Below are 12,702 nucleotides of genomic sequence, written 5' to 3' on the forward strand. Positions count from 1 at the left end.
CATTTTAATGGAGATGAACAATGCAAAAAGGGTATCTTTATCAAGAGGGTGGGATTGTGTTGCACCAAGGGTGTATACCGAGCGGTATCTAAGGTTCCTTGGTTGGCAATGATGTCTTTGAGTTGTGGCAGCTCACCGGTGGTGCTAGGCAGTTCAAAGGGTCTGTGATGGCTGTGGCATGGAGTGTAAAACGTGATGAAGAGGTGCTAAGTGGGTGGTGATGGGCAGTGGAGCTGCTTCATTATGTCTGCTTAGGAAAAATTTTGAGAATTTTTCTAAGACATGTTTTATTGAGTTTTGGGAAAGGAAAGAAAAATATATGATTTCTTTATACAAAAAATATATTGGGAGTTGACAAATCAAATAAGTAAGAGTTGAAAATTTGTTTGAATATAATTTTTAAAATTAATTTTTGTTTTTTGTTTGTAAAAGTTGTTTTAATTTTTGTGTTTGAGTAATGATTAGATGAAAATTGAAAAGTTGAAATACCGTATTGTTTTTTTTTCTTTTTAAATTTGAAGATATTTAGTTTGAGATTTTCAAATTTGAAGTAGGAAATTTTACAATAAGTTAATAATCTCAAATAGTTAATTGGTTTATTTATAACATAGGTGGTTAAAGGGTGTTAGGGTTTCACGTTAAGCCAAAAGAAAGTAAGAATATCCACTTCATTGCCAGAGCCAGAGGTCCATCTGTATTACAGAACAATTATAACAAATTTCACTAACCCGGCTTAGTGAGGACCAACAAAAAGACACAGCCCTGAGGTTTCAATACGAGCTTAATATGTTACCATGCTCTTCGGTTACCACCACTTCAATCACTGCACAAAAGGGAAAAAATACTGAAAAAGTTAGCTGGTCAGGAAATCTCCGAATAGCCTGATACAGCAAGAAATGAAAGCAGGATGAGTATATTAACTTCCAATGCTCAAGAATGTAAATCGGTAAAAGCCATATATTTTCTAATGTGGGCAGAATACCATACGATCAATTAATCTTGACCCTAACTCAACACAGGCCTCAAAGTACTGCAAACAATACTTGTGTTTCTAGTGATAGTCTAAAATATCCTATTGTTCTTTCCATGCCAAATGGCATGCACTGCTGCCATTAACATAAATATTTCCCCTTAAAGTACTATTAACCGTCTGCTACACAATTTCTTCCCAACATCTGGAAACCCAAGGTAAAGGGTGCGGGAGGTGGGGACGCCAGGGTCTAATTCTCTGAGGCCATGGAAAGAATACCCGAAACCTAACCTGAAAGTTCACCTATCAATACCATGTTAACTTCATTACAAGTAGGGTCAAGGTGTAAGTGATCCACATCTATAAGTTTAGATTCATGCTTTTCACACGACCAAACAAGCAGGAAGATATTTCAGGGAGAGAGGGAGAAATCCGTGGGGAGGGGGGGGGGGGGGGGGGGGGGGGGGGGGGGGGGGGGGGGGGGGGGGGGCTTTGGTTAATTCAAGGCAGGGTTCATCCCGGTTTCAGTATCAAATTACTGCAGCAGTATTTATGTGATTGGTAAAAAAACTCTCATTTTTTTTATAAGTATTGCTAAAAAACCCTCATATAAACAAAATCTACAATATTACCAGTTTACCGTCCTAATTTACTCCTGAATCTTGCCCATAACTTTAATTTTCCACTCCTGCCCAAGCCAACCGACCTTGAAGGCAGAGATGCAATGTTTGACTTCCCAGAGAGTTCCACCAACCCAAGATCTTGCTAGTCAGATGGCTTCCATTTGCTGCTCCAGTACAGCAATCTTATAGCGTACACATAAGGCTATGGGTTTTTAGTTTTGTAGAGTCGCCTAAAACCAAATAATTTATTCCAAGTAAATGTGAAAACAACGGTCAATATTCTTGGTTTCTTACCCATATATTCTATTATATGAGTCTTCACTTATTACTTGTCTGAAAAACAGTCCTTGTGTAGATGCTCAAGAAAAACAGCCAATCTGGGAAAGTTGCCTTTTGTTGAGGACTTGCTAGATATTTGAAAGGATACTGTATAAATTGGATTTCACTGCTTTCAAAGATGGGGGGGTTAGTATTTTCTTTGATAAAAAACATAACATAACATATTTTCTCTCCGTACACTTTTTCACCTCTGTTCATGGGAGACTGAGTGTGTGATTCTAGAAAGTGTGGTAAAGAACATGGGTACGTTGAATGTTGTTAGTATTGATTTTAAAAATTTTGAGGTAGTAAGGAAGGGAAGATGGGTGCATATTACTGAGAGGGGATGGAAGTGGGTTAAGAATCTTCATCTGGAGTTAGCCACGGCATGGTGGTTCACAAAATCACTGGAGGATTGCTTAAAGTTAGGGAGAAAGGGTTTTTACTCAGCACACAGAGAAGGTGATAGGGGCTTCATAGCTCAGAGAAGCTCCAATGCACAAGAGGTTTTCATGGCCCTGGTGGAATTCAAACAGGGGGGCTGGCGCAACTGCATTATCATTCCTGAAGGTAGAGAGGGGAAGGGGAGGAGGAAAATGGTGGAGGTTTTGAAGGAGGGCAGAGGAGGCTGTCACGTCGGAGTGGCCTCAATGAAGATGGCAGTGACGTCGGTAGCTCAACCTTCGTCGCAGTCGTATAAGGAGGCTTTATAGAAACCCAAACCGACGCCTGTTGCTTACCCTAGCAGGCATGAGGTTGCCATTTTTGCAGAGGTACAACATAGAGGGGGCGATGGCAGGGGAGTTGTTTGCCCAAATAAGGAAGAAATACTTCGGGTACTGGCAGAGATGCAGGCTCAAGTGGGAGAGTTGCAGAGGCAGATGTTTGGCTTAATTCGGTATATAGAGGAGGATAAAGAGGAGGGAAAGAAATAGTGCGGACTGGAGGGTAGGGGGCAGGAAGCAAAATGGTGCGGATCATTAATTGATAATGGCGTGGGCTGGGGTGGGCTTGGGGGTCAAGAGTAAGGCCCGTTGGAGGGGTGTTGAAGGGGAAGGGAGTTGGGCAGTTGGAAGGCCTGGTTGAGGAGGAAGGCCCGTATCGGGTTTGGAGACCCAAAAGCCGAAATGATATCAGCGTTACGGGAGGGCTTCACACGACGGCGTCAACGCACACGACGGAGCCACCACTTACACAGAAAGTATCGCCGTCTCGTGGGGAGTCATCCGGTGGCGCGTCAGAGCCGATGTCGTCGCTAGAGGAAGAAGAAAAAAAAAATAGTAAGCCGATAGGGCCTGTGGTTGTTTTGCAAAAGCTGGAAATGGAAGAGGGGGAATTTTTTGGGAGTACGGTAGGAGATGAAGGAAGGGATCATGCTGGTGAAATACCACATGAGTCCGAGACTGAAGAGCCAGAGAATCTCTGGCCAATACAGAACACGCGGAGGGAGGGTGAGAAAGGGTCTAATAGTGAAGATATGGGAACACTGGTGACTATAAAGGAGAAGGAGCAGAGGGAGAGGGAAGGTGAAGGCTACTTGGTTTTATTCAATGCTGAATCCGAGACTGAAGAGCTTGCAGGGGAGGATCCCTCTCCGATAAGAATTATGCATCCTTTACCTGCAGATTGTGTTATGAAAATGGTAGAAGAATTACAGAGTTGTGAGGGGATTTCCTATGTGGGATATGCAGATCAGTTTAGGGCATTGTTAACAGCCGTTGAGGCAGGCCATTATCAACAGGAAGCAAGGCCAAAAAGAAACAGAGAACTGCAGCGACTGGATTGGTCTATTAATTATGACAATAAGGAGAGGAGTGCAAGTTGTGGTAGGAATAGAGGGAGGGCTGGTATGGTTGTTAAATGAAGCCAAAAATTCTGATATGGAATGTAAGGGGGTTGAATGAGATTAACAAACGCCTCCAAATAAGATCCTTATTAAGACAATGGAAGATGAACATTATTTGTTTGCAAGAAACAAAGCTGAAGCTTATTACAAGAAAAACCATACGGAGTATTTGGAGTTGTCAATATGTAGGATGGTCATACTTACCTTTGCAGGGGGCTTCGTGTGGTATATTGGTTATGTGGGACAAAAGGGTGGTGGAGAATATGAAAGAATTTGTGGGAGAATACACGGTGGGATGATTTTTAAAAAAAACTGTAGATGGTTTTGTATGGGCCTTTGCTGGGGTGTATGGACCTAACTTAGATAGCGAAAGACATTTGCTTTGGGATGAGCTGGCTGGTTTATGTTCTTGTTTGGAGGTTCCTTGGTGCATTGGTGGAGACTTTAATGTGACAAGATTTTCCAGTGAAAGATCCGACGAGGGGAGAAATAATCACGCAATGGTGGAATTTTCTGACTTAATATCTGAGCTAGAACTTATGGACCTTCCTCTTATGGGAGGTGATTATACGTGGTCTAATAACCAAGCTTGGTCAAGGCTGGACAGATTCCTCATATCTCCCTTATGGGAAACGCAATTTCCAGATGTATGCCAAAAGAGACTTCCACGGGTATGTTCTGATCACTTTCCTATAATGTTAGACTATAAAGCTTGAAGTGGATTTAAAGTCACGGAATGAACAGATTTTTGGAAATGTAATATTACAAAAAAAAAAATCTCCTACAAGAACTACAAAGTTTGGAGGATGTTGAAGATGAGAATGAACGCAAAGGCCAAGTATTATCCGAGTTAGAAAGGTTGATATTAATGGAAGAGATCTCGTAGAGGCAAAAGTCAAGAGCTTTGTGGCTCAAGGAGGGGGATAGATGCACAAAATTCTTTCATCGAGTTGCAAAGTCACACAGGAGGTTTAATGCAGTCCATGACAGTAGATGAAGGTATATCCTCAGATCAAGCCATAATTAAAGATCATGTTGCTGTACATTTTGATTGTTGACAGAACCCCGTGAATGGAGGCCAAAAGTGGATGGTCTAGTTTTTGAGGCCATTGATCAAAACAGCATGACTTCGTTGGAGAGACCATTGAAGAGGAAGAGGTACGACTCGTCGTCAGAAAAATGAACAAGGACAAAGCGCCAGGTCCAGACGGCTTTACTATGGCATTTTTTCAAACTTGCTGGGAGGTGGTGGGAGGAGATGTCATGCAGGTGTTTCAAGAATTTTTCTCGTTTGAAAAATTTGAGAAAAGTTTAAACGCTACTTTTATTGCACTTGTCCCTTAAAAGGTGGGTGCCATAAAGGTGCAAGATTTCAGGCCGATTAGTCTTGTGGGTAGCATATACAAGATAATAGCCAAGGTACTTGCCAATAGGATGAGCATAGTAATGGATAAGATCATTTCTAAGTCTCAAAATGCCTTGGTGAGAGGTAGACAAATACTGGATTCAGTTCTTGTAGCCAATGAATGTCTAGACAGCAGGCTTAAGTCGAGGGTACCAGGTATTTTTATGTAAGTTGGACATGGAGAAGGCCTATGACCACGTCAATTGGGATTTTCTGTTTTATTTGTTAGGTGATTCAGGGAAAGATAGAAGGGGTGGATAATGCATTGTGTGTCGACGGCTCGCTTTTTGGTTTTGGTAAATGGTGACCCGGTGGGCTTCTTTAATAGTTCGCGAGGACTACGACAAGGAGATCCACTTTCACCACTCTTATTTGTCCTCGTGATGGAAGCACTTAGTAGAATGGTGTCGGCGGCTGTAGAGGGGGGTTTTTCTCAGGTTTTTCAGCAGGGGCTTCTAACCATGGCTCCATCACTATTTCTCATCTTTTGTTTGCTGATGATACGTTGCTGTTTTGTGAGGATAATGCAGGACATATTCAATCTCTAAAAGGTATCTTACTTTGTTTTGAAGCGGTTTCTGGGTTAAAGATCAATCTTGCTAAAACGGAGATGGTTGCAGTGGGTGCGGTGAGAAATATTAGTGGGTTGGCCAGCTTATTGGGATGTGTGGTATCCTCGTTGCCGTTAAAGTATCTTGGTCTTCCGTTGGGTGCAAATTTTAAAGCCAAGACAATTTGGGAGGAGGTGTTAGAGAAACTAGAGCGTAGACTGGCCGGGTGGAAAAGGTTATACTTATCGAAAGGGGGAAAGATCACACTTATTAAGAGCACGCTATCTAACCTTCCCACATACTTCTTGTCTTTATTTCCCCTCCCGGTAAGCATTGCATCTAGAATTGAGAAACTCCAACGTGACTTTTTGTGGAGTGGACTAGGGGATGAGTTTAAATTTCACTTAATTGGATGGGATAAAGTATGTACTCCCTTGAGCGCTGGTGGGTTGAGGGTTCGCAATGTTAGATTCTTTAATAAGGCTCTACTAGGATAATGGTTGTGGCGTTATAATCATGAGAGGGAAGCCTTATGGAAAGGGGTAATTGATGCGAAGTATGGGTGTGCAAGGGGGGGTTGGTGTTCTAATAAGGGGAGGGGGGCTTATGGGGTTGGGTTGTGAAAGCACATAAGACAAGGGTGGGGGACTTTCTCGAATAATACTAGGCTGTGTTTGGGGGAGGGCAGTAGAATCAGCTTTTGGAATGATGTGTGGGTGGGAGATATGGCCTTCAAAAATGCTTATCCTAACATTTTCAGAATTGCAAGAGAAAAGGAAGCTATGGTGGCTGATGTGAGGGTGGTTAGACAAGGTTCACAGGAGTGGAATATTAATCTCACTAGGGAGGCACAAGATTGGGAAGTGAGTGAGCTGGTGGATTTTTTCAGCTTATTATATAACATCACTACCGCGGGTCCAGCTGACGACATGATGGAATGGAGGCCTTCCAAGAACGGGAAATTTTCGGTACACTCTTTTTATGACATTCTTACAGTTCAAGATAGGCCCTATTTTCCTTGCAAGAACATATGGAGGAGTAAAGCACCTCCCACGGCTACGTTCTTTGTTTGGACAGTAGCTTTAGGGAAGATACTAACCATGGTCAACTTAAGAAGGCGTGGAATCATAATTACGGATTGGTACTGTATGTGCAGAAATAGTGGAGAAACGGTAGATCATTTACTATTACATTGTGATTTTGCAAGAGACATATGGACTTACTTTTTTAGCAATTTGGGAGTTGCATGGGTAATGCCAGGAACGGTGGTGGAATTACTAGCTAGCTGGAGAGGGATCACAGGGACACCACAGATTGTAGCGGTGTGGAAGATGGCGCCTATTTGTATTTTCTGGTGTATTTGGAGTGAAAGGAATGGTAGATTCTTTGAGGATCATGAACGCTCCTCGGAGGAGTTTAGGAGTTTTTTTTGGAAGACTTTATTTATGTGGGCCATTGCTTTAGAGTTAAATGGTCTCAGCTTCCATGATTTCCTTGTAACAATTTCTAGTTTTTAATTTGGTATACTCATATGTATACCTCCGGTGTACTTGGGCTATGCCTATCTTTATCAATACAATTGCTTATTACCTATCAAAAAAAAAAAAAAATGGGGGGAAATAATAGATCTTCAAAGCTATCTGAAATGCTCACACATGTCCTCTTTTGCCTAAAGCCTAAAGCTCTTTGTCTCTCTAACAAACGATGCATTTACTTGTGTTTCTATCAATATTTGTGCAGAAAAGCCATATATTTTCTAGTGAGGGCAGAATACCATGGGAAAGGGCATTTTATCTATTAGGATACCAAATGATATGCAATGCTACACCAGTGATTCATCAATTCAACCTGGATCCATTGGAATCACTGAGATTCAAATGAAACGAGATACATCCATATGAAATGAATTTAAACTGATTACCTATAAAAAAAAAAAAAGAAAAAATTTCAACTGATCAAATTAAAAAGCACAAAAATCGTCAGCACTAAACCTGCAAGATTGCCAAGATAAATTGAAGCTCAAAAGTCAGACATTGCTTCACTTCTTCATCTCGAAGGAGGCCGGCGGCCTCTCTTCCTCATCCTCCGTTTCCTTTGTAGCTTCTTGCTTCGAAGCCTAATCTTCTTCGACAGTTTCATTTTCATCTTGTGCTCCAGCTTCCGCTGGAGCTTTGGATCCGCTGGAATTTTATCAAATGCCAGATCCACTTGTTCATCACTTTCTGACTGGGACCCACCGCCATCAGCAACTTCCAAAGACACATAGGCAATAATTCCAGCCCTTTTGTTGGTCACAGTGGGGGCACAAATGCAAACTCCATCGAAAGCATGCCGATCAATGGGATTCATAAGAAACCTATAAGCTAAAAAGAAGAACAAGATTCAGTCAAAGTACGAGTAATAAAGAGGGGAAAAATCAAGAGTGTTTAAAAAAAAAACCCTAGTGTATGATGCTGTAGTCTCCTAAAAAATTAGAAGAAACAAGAACTTTCATAACAAATAAAACTTTAGCACAAAGATCCGTGTTTCCACATTCCCTCCAAAGAAGATACATTGATATCCTGAGTAATTTGGCAGAAACTCATTTTCCCCGAAACTAGTAAAAGTTGCAACGTAAGAGCAGTAATCGTTTCTCATATTTCGCACCACAAAAGGAAGCAATTTCCTTAAGGAAAAGAGAAAGGAGAGACGGTCTTACTAGCAGTTATGGCCAATGCCGATGATAATACACTTGACGATAATGAGAGCGACGACGACAAGGAAGGTGAAAATGACAAAATCTGCACTGCCATTGTATCTTCTTCTTTGATTTTAGAGAGTTGCAGAAAATGACTATATTTAGAGCAAAGGAGAGAAAAGAAAATAGAGGAATTCACTTTTTGTGTATTTTTGTGTCGAAGTCTTCGAGAGATGACAATTGACAACCGGGACGAGGAAAGCAAAGCTCGGACCTTTTGGCTTGGCGAAGAGAGAGAACGGGAAGAAGAAATGAACTACGGGAATCGTAGGAGTGAAGACTTATCATTAGAAGAAACGACGTAGTTCAACAAGTATACAAACGCGGTCGTATTGTAAGCCTTAAAACTGCACATCTTAGAGCATCGGCATTGATGAAGCCAATGCATCTTTAAAATTTGAAGAAATATCTACATTGGCTTCATCAAAAAGTAAAAGTTTGAACTTTGAATTATTGTGATTTTAAGTACATCTTCAAATTGTATTGTTCATAATCAAAAGTAATATTTTATTATAAAAACTAAAACCAATTTCTTTCCAACGTAAATGGTGTACAGTAATATAATAGTTTGTTCTTTAAATAATAACCCAATTAAATTTGTATAAGGTTAATACTATAGGATTATATCTACAGTAATTTTTATTTGTTATAATAATATAACATAATATTATTAGCTAAAAAATCCGATGCTCTCATCTAATTCCAGGCCAGCAAAAAACTTCCCGATGCTATCTGGGATGCCTACCATTTAATTTTTTATTATTAATCATTGGGCTTTCTTTGGATAGTGTAATTGCAAAATATGAAAAAAAAATTAAAAAATTATTATTAAAAAAATAATCTTATATTCTTATTTTGATGAATTTAATGACTAATCCAATGTAGGATTATGGATATAGAGGTTTTGGAATTATGAAAAACATGTACTTTTCATCAAATTTTGAAGATGGCTTTGACGAAGCCAATGCCAATGCTCTTAGCAGTAGGGCTGAGCAGAAAGGCTAGGTTTGGATACCAAAACCATTTCAACCCATCTCATCTCATCTCATCATTATAATTTTCACAAATTTTCACATAAAATACAATAAACAATTCAACTTTTTTAAATCTCAAAACAATAATAATATTAAAAAATATATTATAATAATATTTTATTCAACTTTCATTTAAAATCATATCATCTCATCTCAATATCCAAACTTCACATCAATCAGAGTCGGTATGCCTTAATACCGACTTCGATTACTGTAGACTCCGCTCCAGCAAGTCGGAATTGAAATTGGAGCGAAGTCAGATCCACCAACACTTGGCACCTAATCACAGATCATAAACAACCAACCACAAACAACAACCAACAACCATGAACCACCCAATCACCGAAATTATCCAAAAAATAAAACCAAAATGCATATGTAAAATTAGATTAGAACCAAAAAATAAAACTCAAAAAAATTGACACAGATTGAGACTCGATAGACATAGATCGAGAGGCAGAGGGTGTTGGTTGCTTCGGTTCCATATCCGTGCTCCGTTGTTCGATCAGTTGCGCTCGATGGTGTTGGTTGCTCCGACGGTTTTGATGTCTCGAAATCCTAAATGAAACCGCAGATCTTTAAGAGTGAGTGAGTCAGAAGGCGAGGGGGAGGGTGAGTTGATCAACGACCGCACTACAGGAGAAGATAGAGAGAGGCGATGGCTAAGTTAGGACCTAGGGTTTAGAATATGAGATGAAAATGAGAGTGACGACACGAGGTCGCGCGAGGGGGTGGGGTTGGGTAGAAACGTAGTCAGTGTAGTCAAAACGACGTTGTTTTTCCTATAAAAACAACGCCCTTTTTTTTTTGGGTGGGGGGGGGGGACGCATAGAAAAAGTGGTCAAAATGGCATCTTTTTTTTTTTTTTTTCTTTTCAAGAAAAATAGCACCATTTTGACTAAATTTGGGCTGGTGGGCTGGGATACTCCGGTCGGGGGCTTCTAAACCCAATTTTTCCTCTATTTTGCATTTTTTTTTCTCTAAACCCTAAACTAAATCCTAAATTTAAATTTAATTTAAATTTTTGTTTTAGCCCTAATTTTTTTATTTATGGTTTTTATAATTGTTATGATTGATTATTAGTAAATATTAATTCACTAGTGTCTAATTATATGTTATCATACTATAGTTTGTTAGTATTGATAATTCTATTTATAGTTCTTATAATTTTTTTATCACTCAATTTAAATGTTAGTATTGATTATTAACAATTACTATTTAAATTGACTTTTTTTTTTTTTATATAGCAACGGATCTCATTCCATTAATTGAAGAAGGACATACAAAGTTGACTTAAAACAACAAGTCAATTACAAACGTTAGTAGTATCCCAGTACACTTTAGTGATTGACATAGTCTAGTCCAAATGGCTAATCTCTAAAGACTGAAGTCTAAGAGATAGCACAACTCTATCCACGACAAAGTTTGCAGTAACCAAATAACAAAACTCCATACCATAGTGTTTAAATATAATTTATTATACTAGTGTTATTATACATTAGTACTACATTTTATTAACTCATTATACTTGTACTATACTAGTATCTAACTTATTCATCTTATAGACTTATACTATAGTATTTAATTACATGTTATTATAATAGTATCTAACTTAATTATATACTAGACTTAGTATTACATGTTATTATATTAGTGTTATTATACATTAGTATTACATGGTAGTAATACTATGATGTTCATTGTTTATAAATACTAAACTATTCTTATTCAATTCAGTCTATTTATATTATAGTACAAATATATTATTTTATAATAATTGACTCATACTACTTACTAGTATTTTACCGAATTTAACTAACCACATAAATTCTATGTATATAAAATATATTTTTATATGCAATATCGAAGTCGGAGTCGAAACGAAGCAGAGTCAAAGTCGAAATGAAAAACAATGTAATTTTCCTTATATTAATACTTTGCGTTTAGGCAAGAGATGTTAAGTGGGTTAAATGGTCAATTTGGTCACTTGCATTTCAGTTCGTTAGGGGGGGGGGGGGGGGCACGAGTACTTAGTGCAGAGAGGAAAAGGGAAGAGGCATTCTGAATCTTGTTTGAACGTCGTTAGACCTGTGGAGGTTATGGGTTGTCTTAATCACCCAGTATTTGATGTTAATAAAATACAAATATGATTTCTATACATCTTCTCTTCATTCAAATATACAATCACTTCTATACCCAATGATTTTAACTAAGCTCTTTAACAAGTAGTATTAGAGCCAGGCTTTGATCCCAGTCATCACTTTCTGATTGGGACCCACCACCATTGGCAACTTCCAAAGACAAACAAGTAATAATTCTAGCCCTTTTGCTGGTCATAATGGGGGCACAAATGCAAACTCCATCGAAACCTGTAAATGCCTTGTGTGACACTCTTAAACTCCGCTTGGAATTTTATGGAGTTTGAAGCGTTGGGATGTGCAACACAAGGTTACATACCCTCATTCATAATAGTTAAGAATGCAATGCACCTAGCATGCTTCTAACAATATGCAGTAATCACAATAGATAAAATTTTCTTTGAGCAATACATAATGTAACAAAATGCTAATCCCAAGACATAATCATTCTTCCATTGATATATACATAAACCAAAGTTACATATTTCATTCAGAAAGCTAAGTTGAAGCATTCATATAACAAAAGTAGGGTCCCAAAACATAGACCCTCTTAAACCTAAAAACAATAAGCATTTAGTATATTACAAGATCCCAATCCTCATCTAGTATTTTCCAAAATTTCCATGATCTCGTCCAATAGTGTCAAATTGACTTCCATAAAATTGTTAGCTAATACAAAGCAACTCTTCAAGGTGAGAAACTCTTCATAGTATAACATCCATTGGGGCTCAAGATTCCCCACCAAAATTGGTTCAATACCGTTTTCTAGATGTATTATAATATCCATATAGTAATCAATCAACCGAAAAAGATCGTCTATAGTAAACTTGGTGTCAATCGGCTCTGGTCACACCACTCTTTACCTCATCCAATTAGGTTCCATTAGTCCCTGTCACAGCTACTACCATTCTGGGAGAATAGTAGTTAGGACTACCACAGTGAGATTTATAAATCTCAGGAAGTAAAACTCCTAAACTGCCAACAATATAAATAAACATGCATGACAGTAAATATGACATGTATACTTGATGAATATGGGCTTGCTTGTGAAAGCATGACTTATAAACATCAAAACTTGAC

At 38.7% G+C, this 12,702-nt stretch overlaps 1 protein-coding gene across 1 annotated transcript; it reads right to left on the reverse strand.

Annotated features, from left to right (window-relative positions):
• Nucleotides 1-650: 650 nt before the first annotated feature.
• LOC121266100 (50S ribosomal protein 5 alpha, chloroplastic-like) lies at nt 651-8,712 on the reverse strand. Its single transcript, XM_041169826.1, has 3 exons — nt 8,412-8,712; nt 7,705-8,076; nt 651-823 (listed from the first exon to the last, which is right to left on the reverse strand). The coding sequence occupies exons 1-2, from the start codon at nt 8,503-8,505 to the stop codon at nt 7,760-7,762; spliced, it is 411 nt and encodes a 136-aa protein (XP_041025760.1). The 5' UTR covers nt 8,506-8,712; the 3' UTR covers nt 651-823; nt 7,705-7,759.
• Between the last annotated feature and the right edge of the window lie 3,990 nt (nt 8,713-12,702).

This window comes from Juglans microcarpa x Juglans regia, chromosome 5D (assembly GCF_004785595.1).
Source record: "Juglans microcarpa x Juglans regia isolate MS1-56 chromosome 5D, Jm3101_v1.0, whole genome shotgun sequence".
NCBI lineage: Eukaryota > Viridiplantae > Streptophyta > Magnoliopsida > Fagales > Juglandaceae > Juglans > Juglans microcarpa x Juglans regia.

Excerpts from the sequence above, each read along its gene's own strand:
- LOC121266100 (XM_041169826.1), bottom strand. The coding sequence starts at position 8,505 with ATGGCAGTGCAGATTTTGTCATTTTCACCTTCCTTGTCGTCGTCGCTC. Across the intron at positions 8,077-8,411 it reads GGCATTGGCCATAACTGCTA|CTTATAGGTTTCTTATGAAT; the intron begins GTAAGACCGTCT and ends TCTTCTTTTTAG.